At 36.7% G+C, this 16,499-nt stretch overlaps 1 protein-coding gene across 7 annotated transcripts in view; it reads left to right on the plus strand.

Moving 5' to 3' along the window:
* ECPAS (Ecm29 proteasome adaptor and scaffold) overlaps window positions 1-16,499 on the plus strand; it is a 167,478-nt gene that overhangs the window by 102,260 nt on the left and 48,719 nt on the right. For all 7 annotated transcript variants that reach the window (XM_072598073.1, XM_072598074.1, XM_072598067.1 and 4 more), the window contains 7 exons: window positions 2,111-2,234; window positions 3,601-3,681; window positions 8,732-8,954; window positions 10,114-10,205; window positions 12,229-12,363; window positions 14,333-14,495; window positions 15,006-15,178. In XM_072598073.1, the coding sequence (XP_072454174.1) occupies window positions 2,111-2,234; window positions 3,601-3,681; window positions 8,732-8,954; window positions 10,114-10,205; window positions 12,229-12,363; window positions 14,333-14,495; window positions 15,006-15,178 (991 nt within the window). The remainder of the gene's footprint in view (window positions 1-2,110; window positions 2,235-3,600; window positions 3,682-8,731; window positions 8,955-10,113; window positions 10,206-12,228; window positions 12,364-14,332; window positions 14,496-15,005; window positions 15,179-16,499) is intronic.

Consider the following 16,499-nt stretch of genomic DNA (forward strand, 5'->3'; position numbering starts at 1 on the left):
GTTGCTTTTCTTTTTACAGTGTTATCCTTTTATAAATTCTTCTCTTGGTCATTTTACTGCATCAATTGATATTACCCAAGATTCTCTGAAATCATTTTTTAAAACCATTTCTTATGTTATAAATTATGTTTTATTACATTCATTTACCACAATTTTTTCATCTATTCCCCAGGTGTCCTTAGATTCTAGTTATTTGTTTTGTCTCACCACCACTCCCGCTTCCCCAAACCCACCTTAGGATCTGAAAGTTTATTTTGCTTGGTTGTTTTCATTATTTCCTTCCTTGGTATTATCCGCCCCATTTCAGATCTTAAGGTTCTTTTGATGCCCACTCTCCCCACTCTTTCTTCCGTGTTATATACAGACTGTTCTCCTATACCCTGATTATAATAAAGAGCAAGTTGTACACCATTTTCCTCTTTTTTTTTTTTATGAGTTCCTTTTACACCTTCCTTTTCTCTCTTCAAACCTAAGAACAATCAATCTGTCCCTACATCCTTTTTTTTTCCTCCTTTAAGGTCTTTAACAGCATCAAGGTTCTGAAAAGACACTTGTTTCTTCACTCAATAATAGAATTTTAATGTTACGTTATCACACACCCCTTTCCAAATACTTAAATAAATTTGCTTGTCTAGGTTTCTCTTGACTTGAGTTTAAATTTCAGAGTTCTTATTCAGCACTGATCATTTCCTCAGAAATACTTAAAAGCCCTCTATTCTATTAAAGGTATCTCTTTTTTTTCCTTCAGTAGGCTTCTATTCAGCTTTGCATAATAAGTTGTACTAGATTGTAATCCTTTATCTTTCACCTTTTGGAATATTGTATTCCAAGATATCTTCTTATTTATAGTAGAATCTTTACGTGAGCCTTACTGTGGTTCCTCAGTTGAACTGTTTCTTCTATATGCTTGTTTCATTTTTTCCTTTGATGTGGGATCTCTGGATTTTGTCAGTGACATTCTTGCCTCTTTCAGGAAGTGATCGGTAGATTTTTTTTTTCTATCTTCACTTTGCCCACTAGTTCTAATTGATCTGGGCAGTTTTATGATTTCTTGAAATAGATTACCCAGGTTGCTTTTTTTTTTTTTCTCAATAGTGATTGTTAAAATGCTTGTATTATTTTCTTGGTCAGTTGTTCTTTTATATCAGCTTACATTCTTTTTTCAATGTTTTGATTTTGTTCTAACATTCTTACATTCTTATGAGAGTCATTGATTTCGTTTGCTTTATTCTGATTTTCAGGAAATCTGTTCCTTGGGTAAAGTTTACCACTTTCTGAACTTGAAGGACAAACATTTTCTTTCTAGTTCTTTCCTTCGGAGCTTTTAGGATGTTTTTTTGTTTGTCACTTCATATCTTCTAGGTATTCATATAGTCCTTGTGAAAATCTTTTTTTTTTTCTTTTAAATCTGTTTATAGTCATTAGTAAGAGAGAGGAAAGGAGAGGAGTCAAGGATAATATATGTAATATCAGTGTATATAGTTGCAGCTCCTAGTACATGTGGCCTTATGCTTTGGCAGTTAAATATTGCTTTATCAAGAATTAAAAGATCCTTAGAAACCTAAAGTGGTTTTATTTTTGTATTTTTGATTAATGAAGAGTTATCCATAATTTCTTTTATTTATTTATTAATTTTTTGGAAGTAGGAGGTGAGGCAATCAGGGTCACATAGTTAGAAAGTGTCAAGTGTCTGAGACTGGATTTGAACTCAGGTCCTCCTGACTCTGGGGCGGTGCTCTATTCATTGCTCAGCCTAGCTGACCCAATTTATTTTATTCTTGAGGGTAGAGGATTTGTTTCATTCTTTGTATTTATATCCCTGGTCCATAGTTCCGTCTGTGTCTGGTGCTTAATAAATGCTTATTGAATATTTGTTAACAGTTTATATCTTTGGTTGTAGGATAAGGGTACAGTGACAGAGTAGTTCATCTTCAAGCATCAGAGTAAGTTGTTTATAATGTATTTGAGCTTATAGGGTGTTATAGAAGAACAAGAAAATTTGTTTAAAGAAAGCACCAGGCCATTGCTAAATTGCCCTGTGTTCTTTATTTAAAAATCCATACTCTTGTAGTTGATAAATACTTTACCTTTTCTCATCTTCTTTTGAAAGACGAGAAGAAGTCCATGGAGAAGCACAGCGTGTACTAAGAACTCTTCCGGGTAAAAATGAAAAAGAAAGTACTTCCAAGCAAATGCCTTCCTTCCCAGAAATGGTACATTATATTCAAGAGAAGGTATAGTATGTAACTTTGGATAAATTTATAACTTGAATAAATCCATAATGAAACTTAAGTATTTTGCCTCTGTTCTTTTCATATATTATTTAATTAAAGTAATAAATGGTTTATGAAGATTGAATAGAAAATATGCTAAAAAAAAAAAAAAAAAAGCACCAAACAATATGTGCATTTCTGAGCTGTCTTAATTGGGGTAAGAAGGTATTGGAAAGTTTGTTTTTCAGTACTACCTAATCAAAAATTGCTGAACTTCAAAAACATATTGAAGCTAGTATATGTGAAACAGTGACATGCCATTCTTGTAGTGGTTTTAGAGTTGGTTGTTATTTTTTTTTTAATGTCAAAACTGAAAGACTCTTTCCAACAGCCATATCTGCTTTAAAAACAAACATATCGCTCTCTCTTTTGGAAGCAAAAGTAGATTATGGACCTTTAAAAAAAAGCTTTTGCAGTTGAAGATAGCAGGAGGTTGGATCTGTTTTTGCCTAGTTTGTACTCCCTGTTGAATAATAACTAACATTTATATGGTGCTTACTGTGCCAGGCGCTGTGCTAAGTGCTTTACAAATGTTATCTCATTTAATCCTCATAACCCTAGGAAGTAGGGCTATTATTAACTTTATTTTACAGTTGAGGAAACTGAGACAAACAGGTTAAGTTACTTCCCCAGGATTATATAGCCAGCAAGTAGATGAGGCTGGATCTGAATTCAGATCTTCCTGACCTCAGGTCCCAGGTCCTCTATTCACAATGCCCCTTAGCTGTCCCATAAATCATAGAACTGTCAGTTGCACTGGCCCTGTCTTCCCCACTCATCCAGTCGGCCATGACGTTAACCTTATCTTCAGCGTTTTAATGACCAAAAGCATATGTTGGTGTACATTTATATACGATTTCTTGTTTTACTGTAAAATGAGGGAGATAATACAAGCTTTGCCACCATATAGGTTCTTGCTTAAATAGATATTCACTAATTATTGGTTGAATGAATGAATATTTCCTTAAAATTCCTTTCCCTTTCCCATCATCCATTGTTACATTCTGTCTATATTTACAAGGCATTTATTATCATCTATTATCATCCCTTGTGAAAGCTGGTATGAGAAGACCTGGGTATAGCATAGCATTGCTATACCTGTGGTGAGTTTATGGAGTAGACGCTATGGTTTTAAAAACAAACCCTTCTGAATATTCAGTGTGTCAAATTGAATGTATACTTAACAGAATTCCTATGAATAGAAAGTATGAGGGAAAAATTTTGTTGCCACAAAATTTATTTGTGACCTGGAAAGTGCACATGTGCATCATTTTTAATAATTTTTCTTTCCTACATCCTACTTTTTTGACATAGTCCTTTTCTTTAGGCTTCACATCGAATGAAAACTCCAGCCAAGTACATGACAGGAACTGCCGTTCTTCCTTTTAATCCAGCCACGTTTGGAGAGGTAGTTTTCGCTGCATTTTATGTGTTGATTTTCATAAACATTTTAAATACACGTTTGTGGGTTGGTAATGTGTGTTTGTGTATGTGTGTCTGTATGTACTTAAGCATGCACACATGCACACACTGAATTTTTCAACCAGGCTACTGCTTTTTAAGAAGCAAGTTTTAGAAATAGCCAAGTCTTTTCTTTTTTTTTTTTTTAAGTTTCATGGATTGGTTTTGTTTTTACATCACAGTTATTTCCAAAAGTGCCCTCCTCTCTGCTACACGTGCCCTTTCTTATAACAAAGAAAAATAGTTAAGCGCAAACACCTCATGTATTGGAAAATTGTTTTTCTTTACAATATTGTTGTCATTTTAGTAATTGTTCTGATTCTGCTCACTTCACTCTGTGGCAATTCATAGTATCTAGGATTCTCTGAAATTATGTCTTTCATCATTTCTTCTGGTGCAGTAGTATTCTGTATTCAGCTATTATTTTCCATTTGATGACTACCTGTTTAGCTTTTTAAGGTTCATTTTTTTCCTTGCAGAATTACATTCAGCTTTGCAGGATAAGTTACTCTAGATTCTAAGCCTATTTTTTTAAACTTTTGGAATATCATATTCCAAAATTTCTTAAGCATTTTACAAATATTATTTAATTTGATTTTCACAACTCTGAGAGGGAGGTGCTATTTTCATCTATCCATTTTACAGTTGAGGAAACTGAGACAGACTGGTTAAGTGACTTGGCCCAAGGTCACATAGCAATTAATTGTCTGAGGCCAGGTTTGAATATAGGTCTTCCTGACTCCAGACATGGCACTTTTATCCACTACACCACCTAACTACTTAACTAATTAGTAATTTAACATGTTTTCATGTAGTAATGATTTGTGGTTTGCAGTTTTTTCTGAAACTTCTTATCCTTTGATTTCCTGTTAGAAAATAGCTCTTAGTGTTAAGTATTTGTATCAGTTCCCAGTATAGCCTGCATTTCAGACTTGTATCCGTGATTTGCTTTAAAAAGTTATCCCCGGGGGGCGGAGCCAAGATGGCGGAGTAGAAAGATGCACATACACATAGCTCCGAACCCACAACCCATAGAACGGCTACAGGGAAGTAACTCACGGCGAATTCTGCACCCAGAGGCCACGGAACATTGGAGCGAGGGAGATTTCTGTTCCGGAGAGACCTGCAAACCTCTCGCGGGGGGTCCTTCGCGCTGCGGACTGGGCGCCGGGACTGGGAGCTGAGTACAGTCCTGCCGCGGTCGTGGCACCGAGAGGAAAAGATCCGAGCGGGCTTCAGGGATGGGATCTCCAGCAGCCACGCGGGTCCCTCCACCCACAGAGGGACCTGCAAACCTCTCGCAAAAGGTCTGTCGCGATGCAGACGCGGAGCCCAGCCCAGACCTGCCGCGGCACCGAGAGGTACAGATCTGAGCAGGCTTCAGGGACAGGATCTCCAGCGGCTGCACAAGTCCCTCCACCCACAGGTGACGGGGTTCGGTGAGAGAGTCTCTTTGGCGGGTCGAGAGGGGAGTGGGGTGTCCCCATAACTGAGGCCCCCCCCCCGGGAGGTAGAAGCTGAGAGGCGGCTGCAGATTGGGGCTCCCCAAGGGGGCAGGAGCCTGGATCCATTGTGGAAGGTCTGTGCATAAACCCCCTGAGGGAACTGAGCCTGAGAGGTAGCCCTGCCCCGACCTCAGCACCAGAACATAATCTCATACTGAATAGCAGCCCTGCCCCCGCCAAAAGCCCTAAGGCTGGAAGCAGCATTTGAATCTCAGACCCCAAATGCTGGCTGGGAGGAGAATATTCAGAGGTCAAGTCACTGGCTGGGAAAATGCCCAGAAAAGGGAAAAGAAATAAGACTATAGAAGGTTACTTTCTTGGTGAACAGGCATCTCCTCCCTTCCTTTTTGATGAGGAAGAACAATGCTTACCATCAGGCAAAGACACAGAAATCAAGGCTTCTGTGTCCCAGCCCACCCAATGGGCTCAGGCCATGGAAGAGCTCAAAAAGAATTTTGAAAATGAAGTTAGAGAGGTAGAGGAAAAGCTGGGAAGAGAAATGAGAGACGTGAAGTCAAAGCATGAACAGCAGATCAGCTCCCTGCTAAAGGAGACCCAAAACAATGTTGAAGAAAATAACACCTTGAAAACTAGCCTAACTCAATTGGCAAAAGAGGTTCAAAAGGCCAATGAGGAGAAGAATGCTTTCAAAAGCAGAATTAGCCAAATGGAAAAGGAGATTCAAAAGCTCACTGAAGAAAATAGTTCTTTCAGAATTAGAATGGCACAGATGGAGGCTAAGGACTTTATGAGAAAGCAAGAAATCACAGAACAAAGCCAGAAGAATGGAAAAATGGAAGATAATGTGAAAAATCTCATTGGAAAAACAACTGACCTGGAAAATAGATCCAGGAGAGACAATTTAAAAATTATGGGACTACCTGAAAGCCATGATCAAAAGAAGAGCCTAGACATCATCTTTCATAAAATTATCAAGGAAAACTGCCCTGAGATTCTAGAACCAGAGGGCAAAATAAATATTCAAGGAATCCACAGAACACCACCTGAAAGAGATCCAAAAAGAGAAACTCCTAGGAACATTGTGGCCAAATTCCAGAGTTCCCAGGTCAAGGAGAAAATATTTCAAGCAGCTAGAAAGAAACAATTCAAGTATTGTGGAAATACAATAAGGATAACACAAGATCTAGCAGCCTCTACATTAAGGGATCGAAGGGCATGGAATAGGATATTCCAGAAGTCAAAGGAACTAGGACTAAAACCAAGAATCACTTACCCAGCAAAACTGAGTATAATACTTCAGGGGAAAAATTGGTCTTTCAATGAAATAGAGGATTTTCAAGCATTCTTGATGAAAAGACGAGAGCTGAAAAGAAAATTTGACTTCCAAACACAAGAATGAAGAGAACCATGAAAAGGTGAACAGCAAAGAGAAGTCATAAGGGACTTACTAAAGTTGAACTGTTTACATTCCTACATGGAAAGACAATATTTGTAACTCTTGAAACATTTCAGTATCTGGGTACTTGGTGGGATTACACACACACACATAGAGACAGAGTGCACAGAGTGAATTGAAGAGGATGGGATCATATCTTAAAAAAAAAAAAATGAAATCAAGCAGTGAGAGAGAAATATATTGGGAGGAGAAAGGGAGAAATTGAATGGGGCAAATTATCTCTCATAAAAGAGGCAAGCAAAAGACTCATTAGTGGAGGGATAAAGAGGGGAGGTAAGAGAAAAACATGAAGTCTACTCTCATCACATTCCAGTAAAGGAAAGAATAAAATGCACACTCATTTTGGTATGAAAACCTATCTCACAATACAGGAAAGTGGGGGACAAGGGGATAAGCAGGGTGGGGGTGATCATAGAAGGGAGGGCATGGGGAGGAGAGTGCAATTCGAGGTCGACACTCATGGGGAGGGATAGGATCAAAAGAGAATAGAAGTAATGGGGGACAGGATAGGATGGAGGGAAATATAGTTAGTCCTATACAACACAACTAGTATGGAAGTCATTTGCAAAACTACACAGATTTGGCCTATATTGAATTGCTTGCCTTCCAAAGGGAAGGGGTGGAGAGGGAGGGAGCTAAAGAAGTTGGAACTCAAAGTGTTAGGATCAACTGTTGAGTAATGTTCTTGCCACTAGGAAATAAGAAATACAGGTAAAGGGGCATAGAAAGTTATCTGGCCCTACAGGACAAAAGAGAAGACGGAGACAGGGGCAGAGAGGGAGGATAGAAGAGAGAGCAGATTGGTCATAGGGGCAATTAGAATGCTTGGTGTTTGGGGGGGAGGGGACAAAAGGGGAGAAAATTTGTAACCCAGAATTTTGTGAAAATAAATGTTAAAAGTTAAATAAATGAATTTAATTTTAAAAAAATAATAAAAAAATAATAAAAAAAGTTATCCCCATTCAATAGTTTCTTTTCTTACTCTGTCTTCATTGACTTTATTCATGTGAAAACAAAACTGAATCGAAATGATCTGTTTTGTCTTTATGATCATCTCTACATTTTATATGTTTGTGTGTTTGTTTATTAAGCACTCTCCCCAGACTCATAGTTGTGAAGTGTTCTTCATATTCTTTACTTGTTTTTCAAATGTGTCCCTTTCTCTTCCAATTTAAGTTTATTGTGTTTAACGAGTAAAAGTCTGATTCAAACCTAAGGAAAGGGGTGATTCTTATCAAAGACAGAAAATGATATACCTATGTGTTTTCAGTTCAGAGTGAGATATAATAATTAGACCCTCACAGCATTGGAACCAGTAACTAACAATCCATACCCTTACGTTCATTGATAACTACTAATTTTTCTAACAGTATAGTTTTAAATTTTATGATCTGCACAGAGTAGTAATTTGTGCTCATAGAAAAATTTTGGAGATAAAGAAGAAAATGTGTAGTATAATTTAGTTATAAGTTTATAGACATAAAAATTATATTGATCTAACAGGATTATCTTGCCCAAGTCCTTATAATATCAAATAAGTAAATATTCTTAAAGGATGATTGCTTATCCTGTGAGGCTCTTACAGAAAATTTTGATAACATTCCTTAAGAATATATTCTATTTTTCTTCAGTATCAATAGGTTCTTAACTGATACTGACTTGTGTTTGTCCTGTGGTGCTCTGTGTTCATCATTTTCTTGTGTTGTCCTTAGTGGCAGTTGACAAGGTCTAGGAATCTCCTTTGATCATAATAGTTTTTCTAAATGCTCTGTCCCAGAATTCTGCCTGGATATATGTTTTATATCTTTGGTTCATAAAAATAGTAATTTTTAGCTAAATCAGCATGACCTCCAAAGTTGATTTTGGATTTTGACTATAATTCAAAATGACATGCTTATATGTTAATTGTGTTTAACAAATTTTGATAGCTTGAAGTAATATTAATGGGCTTTTCAGGGTCATTTTTTCATAGCTTCGTTAAGGAAATTTAAATTCTTATGAAGGAAAATGGGAGAAGCTGCTGGAAGCTTTATTTTCCCCGTACATTTCCTGAGTCTTCTTTGTTCTCTTCTCAGATAGTCCTGTATTTGCGGATGTGTCTTGCCCACAGTGCAGGTGTGGTTCCCACCTCGCAGAGCTTGGCAGATATGCAAGACCATGCCCCAGCAATTGGTCGTTACATAAGAAACCTAATGTCTGGCAACCACATCACATCATCTTCTTCCTCCAAGGGTGGGGAAAACAACCCGGTACAGATTTATATTGGCCTCCTTCAGCAGCTTCTAGCAGGTGTTGGAGGTAAGAAACCTCAGGGCCAGTGAAAAACAGTAAAGATCTTACAAAAATAATCAAGGTGGTTCTCATATTTCACTTTTGAAATTAAAGGGAAAATACTCAGTTTATGCTAAAATGTTTTGGAATGAATTTTTATTAAAAGCTTAGTTTTTGGTCTATATAGCCTACCCAGAATTTTCTGTGGTGTATCACATCGAATGGTCATACGAAGGTCACCTTTGTCCTTCATGGTGATAAAAGTCATCTTTGAGTCTGAAAGTTTTTAAGACTATAAATGCAAAACCAAATGTCCCATAAAAAGGAAAGGAATTATTGACCCAAAAGAAGAGATTTTCGTGAGGAATCTTCAGGTTACATAGTAATTAATAAAGTCATTCCAAAGTGAAGATCATGAGATATTAGATGGGCAAAGGAAAAAAATACTCTTCATACATTTGGACTGAAATTCTGATGCTGGGATTTTTTAATCTTTCTTTCATAATGGACCCCTATGGGCCTATTCTTATTCTAAGCCCTTCTCATAATATTTTTAAATGCATCAAATAGAATATATACAATTAAAAAGAAAACCAATTACGTTGAAATATATTTATCAAAGTATTTAAAACATAAGTTCACAGATCTCGAAACAAGAACCTCAGTTCTCTTGGCTTCTTTGACTTTATTTTAATGATGGTGATGATAATATAATAGTTATAATATAATAGTAGTTAGCATTTATGTAGTGCCTACTGTGTGCCAAGCACTTTTCTAAGCACTTTACCAACATCTCATTTGGTCCTCACCACAACCCTGGGATATTGGTCTATTATTATGTTCCTCATTTTATAGATCAAGAAACTTAGGCTTAACAGAGGTTATGTGACTTCCTCAGGGTTGCACAGTAAAGTGTCTGAGGCTGGGTTTGACCTCTGGTCTTCCTGCCTCTAAGCCTAGCTACTTAATCTACTTGCCACCTAGCTTGCCTTCTAAGTCGCAGTAGTCTTGACCCTTGAAGTCATGCTTGCTGTGCACAATTGAGAAATAAGATATTTGTCTTTAGAGTGACACACTTTATAATGATCAACTTAAAAGAATTTTGAGAGAACTTTAGGGATTATTTGATGAAATGTGTATTTGTTGGTTCTGATGGTTTTTAATATGATTCTGAATTTCTGTTTAGGATTGCCTGTCATGTATTGTCTTTTGGAAGCTGTTTCTGTCTATCCAGAAAAATTGGCAACCAAATTTGTAGATAAAACAGACTGGATAAAGGTAATTCCAATGCATGCATATGCTTGGTTCTAATGATTCTGCAGAAAGTGCTAGTTTAACTTAAATTAAATTTAAGTGTTTTTCAAACTTGGCTCATATGACCTTTCTTCCTCTGGATCTTCTTTATGGCCCCCTACCATAAAAAAAGCTTTTAGATCATTTTGTAATTTTTAACACCAGTGAAACATATTCAATGATCTCTATAAGGTAGATTTTTATTCCCCTCAACCTCCCGAAAATTCTTTCATGGACCTTTCTGATCCTATGTTTGAGGAGTACCAACATAATTCTCTGGTATTGTGGCAGGCTGCTATTGTCAGAGGCATATTTCTTACAGACCAAAGAATAATGACTACTGATGTTTGCATAGCATATTCACAAAGTATTTGCCTTGTAGCATCTTCATTTTATAGATGAGAGGTCATGGTCCCTGAAATTAAATGATTAGCCACTTAGTAGCTCAGCCTAGTGATTGACTTGAACTCAGATCTTTCTCACTCTTAGTTCATTCTTTTTTCCAAGCCAATGGTTTTATTCTGCTCTTTTAGTTGATAGGTTATCAATAAAGGTAAAAATCTTCACCCACCATATTAGAGTGAAAGTGTTTGAATCTGATTATGAGTCCTTCCCTAAAACTCCAGGCCAAATGCTCCATATTTTTCCCATTGATTCATATGTAACTTAGTTTTTTTTAAGCCTTTACACTAGACTTCAGAGATAAGCAGTTGGAGACATAGGTTTCAAGTTTAGAATGGGCCACAGGAGAAACGTGAACTAGGAACGTAGCAGGTCTTGAGATAATAGTTGAGATATTCATGGGAGAGAGTATAGATATAGTGAGGAGAGGAAAAAGAAAAATATCCTGAGAAATACTGACAGTAAGAATTCAAAGGGTCAGTGAGAAAAGGAGCCAGTGTAAGTATCTGAGGTGAGATTTGGGCCCAGCTCTCTAACCACTCTACCATGTAACTGCCCTGTTATGGGCAGGCCTTTATGGGGTTATGCATTGTAAATCTGTAAAAAACATGGTGAAAGTTTTAAAAGATTTCTTTTTCTGTTTTAAATTTGTTTTCTTTTTTGTTATGAACTTTAAGACAACAAATGTAAACATTTCAGTAATATAGAGATCAGAAAAAGGATTGTATATGTAACTGAGCTTTTTTTAGAGAATATATTTGGCACAATATGAATACAATTTTTCTGATTACTGGTATATCCTCCTGAATTTCCTTAAGTTCTCACCTGTTTTAAAAATGTTTCATTGATAGTTTTTTCTTGTTTCACTATCTACCAACTCCTCACCCTTTATTTTTTCAAAAACATATTTATTAATTTATATATTTTAAGGCTGAATCTCCCTGATTCAAATAGATTGGAAGTGCTCTGGCTACACATAAGCCCAGTCTGACTGCTAATAAATAATGTGGTTGCTTTGACCTGCTGTCTCCCTCCTGGGCTACTTCACTCCTTTTAAAGCCTCCTACTAACCCATTACTCAAATAGTGTCTGTATGTATTGGAAAAATATCTGTGGCCATGAAGTGATTTGGAGTTAAAATAGAAAAGTTCTTTCAAATTTATTTTGTTTTATTACATTTCTAGTTTTTCAATATTCTTTGATTTTTGCTCTATAGATGACCTGTTTGTATAACGACTTTATTGGTGAAGTAAGAGTAAATTAATTTTTACTCCTCGGTAATTGATGGTGTAAAAGTTGTTTAGCAACCGTGAGATTGTACTACAGTATATTATTTGGTAGTATATCGTTGTAACTCTTTCATGTGGAAGAACTTGTTGAATGATTATTTTTCCTGTAGGCACCAAACAGATCAGAACACTGCCTCAGGTATCATTGACTTTATTGTTTTGGATCTTTTGATTTTACATTTCAAGTGCAATTTACTCATATTACTGTATCATATAATTTGTACTTATATTTCATAAAAATATATTTAAACCTTAGTGTCACAGTGAAGAATTCTTACCTGTCTTATCTCTTATTCCCTTTATCTATACATTTTCAGAGTCTTATGAATACTAATAAGGAAGAGATGCGGGAATTGGTGGCATTATTTTATTCAGTGGTGGTATCCACAATGTCAGGAAATGAGCTGAAGTCAACTATACAGCACCTTATGAAGACTACAAAGGACAATCATGTAAATAATCAACTTTTTTCAATCTTTTTAATATGTGACATTGTATATTTCTGATCATATCACTTACCAAGTAAACTTTGAGAAATCTGTGTATATACTTAATGTATTTCACCTGTCTCATATTTTAAGGGCTTTAAAAAAACAATTAGGGATATATGTGTACATTATCCAGGGCCTTCCATGACTTCCTACTGACAATGCTACCCCTATATACAGCTTCCTTCCTTATTACTCTTCCCTATATCTGTGATCGAGAATTGGGTAGTGGGTGACAAAGCTGTCCTGGTTCCCTAGAATGTTTCTGGGGGTGGCCTGATATGGCTGTAGGACCTCCTGTGGTACACAGCCTCTCCCTGTTCACTAGAGTGCTTCTGGCCAGGCCTTTACCCCAGGGTCTGCAGACCTCCATCTTTATCCTTGTGCCAACCTAGGCTGGAAAAATGCCTCACTGTGACTTTTTCTTGGATTTCCCTGTCAGGATTTGATCTGTGTGATTTTTCAAGGTCTGATAGGTGGCATTTTGCGGGGGAGTGGAATGTGTTTCTTGCTACTCCACCGTCTTGACTCTCCTTCCTGTTTTGCATAGTCCAATGTAATCCTACTAGAATGGTTAAAATTTATCCTAATAGCTAGGTATAGCTGTTGCTTAATAAAAATTCTTGTGCATTTTTTCTTAAAACAATTGAAAATTAGATACTTGTCATTTATCTTATCCTTTTTTTTTATTCGATTGCCTTTTTGTAGTTTTTGTATAGGGCCCATGTAGAATGAATAAACTGTTGACAGTAGAAGAATTAGAATAGAATACAATAGCATGTTAATCTTCTGCTAATCATTTGTCTTGACTACACAAGAAGTCTTAGCGTATTAAATTAGGCGTCCTTGGTTAACCGATCAAATAGAGGGGACCATAAACATTTTGTGCTTTTTTCCCCATGTATTTGTGATCCCCATATCTACCCTTTATAGAGCTCTCATTGTTTTGCCTTGAATTTTTATTTGAGGCACTGATAGTTTGACTTGACTTCAGCTCTCTGAAGGGACCTGTGGGTTCCTGACAGTTTGACACTGAAAAAAAATTTATTTCTACTTCACAATTGATTTAATTCTGTATTACTACTGACATTTTTGTAGCTGCTTAAGGCATGTTTTATTGTCTCTGAGTTACGTTTAAAAGTTCAGTTTTTCTGTGAAATCAGTGGTCCATATGTCAAGGAAATCTGTTACCTCTTTCTCGCTAGTTGACCTTTAAAGAAGTCTGGTCTATTATCTCTGCTCTTCAAGGAAGTCTGAATTATTATCCATGTACCAGTAACTAACCTTGCAGGGAGACACAGTAGTCAGCAACAAGGTGGAATGAGGGGTGGTCACTAGCCCGTACATACCTTATCCCCAGGCACTTAGGTTCTTTTTCTCATCTGTGATGCTATCTGTTACTGTTCCTCCTCCGCCTTTTGTCTATAAAAATGACTGTAAACCCCACCTGGGAGTCTTAGCTATTGAGGAGGAGGCTGAGACCCTGTTTCTTGGCTAATAAATTGATCATGCTTGAAATTTGTATTTCAGTTTACCTTAATTTTAATTGTACCAGTACTATTCCTGCTGATGTAGTTGTGTGTGCAGTGTTGTCAAAGAGTCACCATCAGATGATGTTAGCCTGTCTAATTTTGTAACATAAAGAAACCTCTTGCTGAAATGATCCAGAAGTTTATTAGTCTATTTTGGAGTTCTTCATGCTGGAAGAATTTATTTTATAATTGTCAGGGTTTTTTAAAATCATGTTTGTATTTTAGGCCTGTCTAATTAAAAGCCAGTAAAGTGACTTTGGAGCCTTTTGACTATAGAGAAATTTTCATTCCTTTGTCCATTGATCTGTAATCCAAAGAGCTGCCATAATATGTACTTGCATAATTAAAATGAAATTATGAGGAAGTATGACAATAACATGCTGTCTTGTTGTCAACTTTAGAGCCCAGAAATACAGCATGGATCCTTGCTTGCTTTGGGATTCACAGTGGGACGTTATTTAGCTAAGAAGAAAACCAGAGTGGTAGAGCTACAAGACACAGAAAGTAATACTGCATTTTTGCCAGAACAAGAACAACTCATTCAGAGTACAACTGAAACAATAGGTAATTGATACTTTTTATGCTGATTTAACTGCATTTTTATTGTTAATGTTAAACCTTTTAAATGGTATTTTCCTTTTCTTTTGTGGCATGACACTTTTGAAAGATACATTGTTTTTCCAGAAAGCTGTTTTGAAGCAACAAAATTTTTATTTAGATTGAAATGTCTTCCTATCCAAAGATTATTCTGTATTTTTAGTAGCTATAATAGTATTCTACTTTTAGCGTACATGCTACTTTTCATAGTTTTTTCACACTGAGATATTCATTTGAAAGATTTTGTTGTTTGGAACATTGAAATTTAAAAATTCGCTGTACTTTGTTCCCTCATAATATACAATTTTTTGAAAATATGAAAACATATACATCCATTTCAAGCTATTTTGAGACATTTGGTACATTTTCAAAAGATACCAAATAAGATACCAGCTTTCAAATACACCTCAGTTTCATTCTGATCACAAAGAAGACAATGTAAAATATTCTGTTTATGTTCTTTTATGTTTTTTACAGGTTCATTTTTGGATAGCACTTCGCCTCTCCTGGCAATTGCTGCTTGTACAGCCCTGGGTGAAATTGGTAGAAATGGCCCTCTCCCCATTCCCAGTGAGGGATCTGGCTTTACCAAACTCCATCTCGTAGAAAGTTTACTCAACAGAATACCTTCTAGCAAAGAAACAAATAAGGCAAGAGCATTTTAAAAAAAAATTTCCGGTTTAGTTCTGTGACTTTTATTAGTCATCTACCATGTGTAGTTGTAAATGTTGGAAAGGCATTGCAAAAAATAATAATAACTTGGACCTGAAGTTAAACAAGAGGAGTTTAGACTGAATATTACCTTTGGGAAATTGCAAAGTTCTTTTAATGATCCCATGATTCTCCATGAAACAAAGGTGCTAATATTAATATCAACATTCTTCTAGTATTGCTGCATGGTTATGTCATAAAACTCTCTAGTTGCTGAAGAATTGAAATTGGCACCTAAAGGTCAATGAACAGAGATGTGGTGAGGCTGCACTGCATCATCAACAAGAAATTACAAAGGGGAAGTGGTATACAGGATGATGTCACAGTATCTGACTGAAAAAGAAAGTAGTCTGTTCTTTTGATGGGCAGCTCACATGCTGCATTTATTTCTTCATGATGTTAAGAAAAGGCAAGGGAAGTCTCTAATTTATTAGGTAGGAACTGTCCCCACTCATTCCATAAAGTGAATTTGTGGGGGAACATAGACAATATTGGTGCAGGCACAGGTAGTTTGTGATTTATGTCACTGGGGGGAATGTCTGCATCAAAGAGATCGATTGCAGTATTTGATAGTATAGAACAAGTTCATCAGTGCAGAACAGAGGCAGATGACCTATTAGAATAAATTTGAGGGGGGAAAGATTACTTTGTTCTAGAGGTATCCAGGAAAGCTTCATGGAGGAGATGAGCCTTAAAGGATGGAATTTTAGCAGTCAGAGATGGTGTCTGGATTTGGGCAGTGGAATCAGTCAGTAAACATTTATTAAAAGCCTGCTTTGTGCCAGGCACTGGGCTGAGAGGAAGTCAGGTAGAATAGAGGAGGGAGAGCATTCCAGGCTTAGTGGACAGCCAGAGAAAATGCCCAAAGCCATGAGTCCATTCTGGTTATGAGGGATGACACAAGCAAAGGCGGAGTTAGGAGGAGTCAGGAGGCAGAATGACAAGGGCAGGGTGGGGAGTGAATCCCTTTACCACCCAGCGTATATTTGTGACCATCTTGTGAATAGTTCACATAATTTATGGTCACGCCATTTTGAAAGGAGGAATGGTATAGAAATTCGGTTGGATTTAGATCACAATTAGATTGTGAAAGAAAAGAAAGTAGACTTTACCTTCTTTGGTAGGCTGACATAGTCCTAATGGTATATGAGTAAGATGACTGCATTTTGCATTAGAAGGACTCAGTGAATCCTCAGTGGACGTAGACGTAGCAAGCTTAATTAGAAAGAAAACTTTTTCAGTAATCTAGGTGAGAGGGAA

The sequence above is a fragment of the Notamacropus eugenii genome, chromosome 3 (genome assembly GCF_028372415.1).
Source record: "Notamacropus eugenii isolate mMacEug1 chromosome 3, mMacEug1.pri_v2, whole genome shotgun sequence".
Taxonomy (NCBI): Eukaryota; Metazoa; Chordata; class Mammalia; order Diprotodontia; family Macropodidae; genus Notamacropus; species Notamacropus eugenii.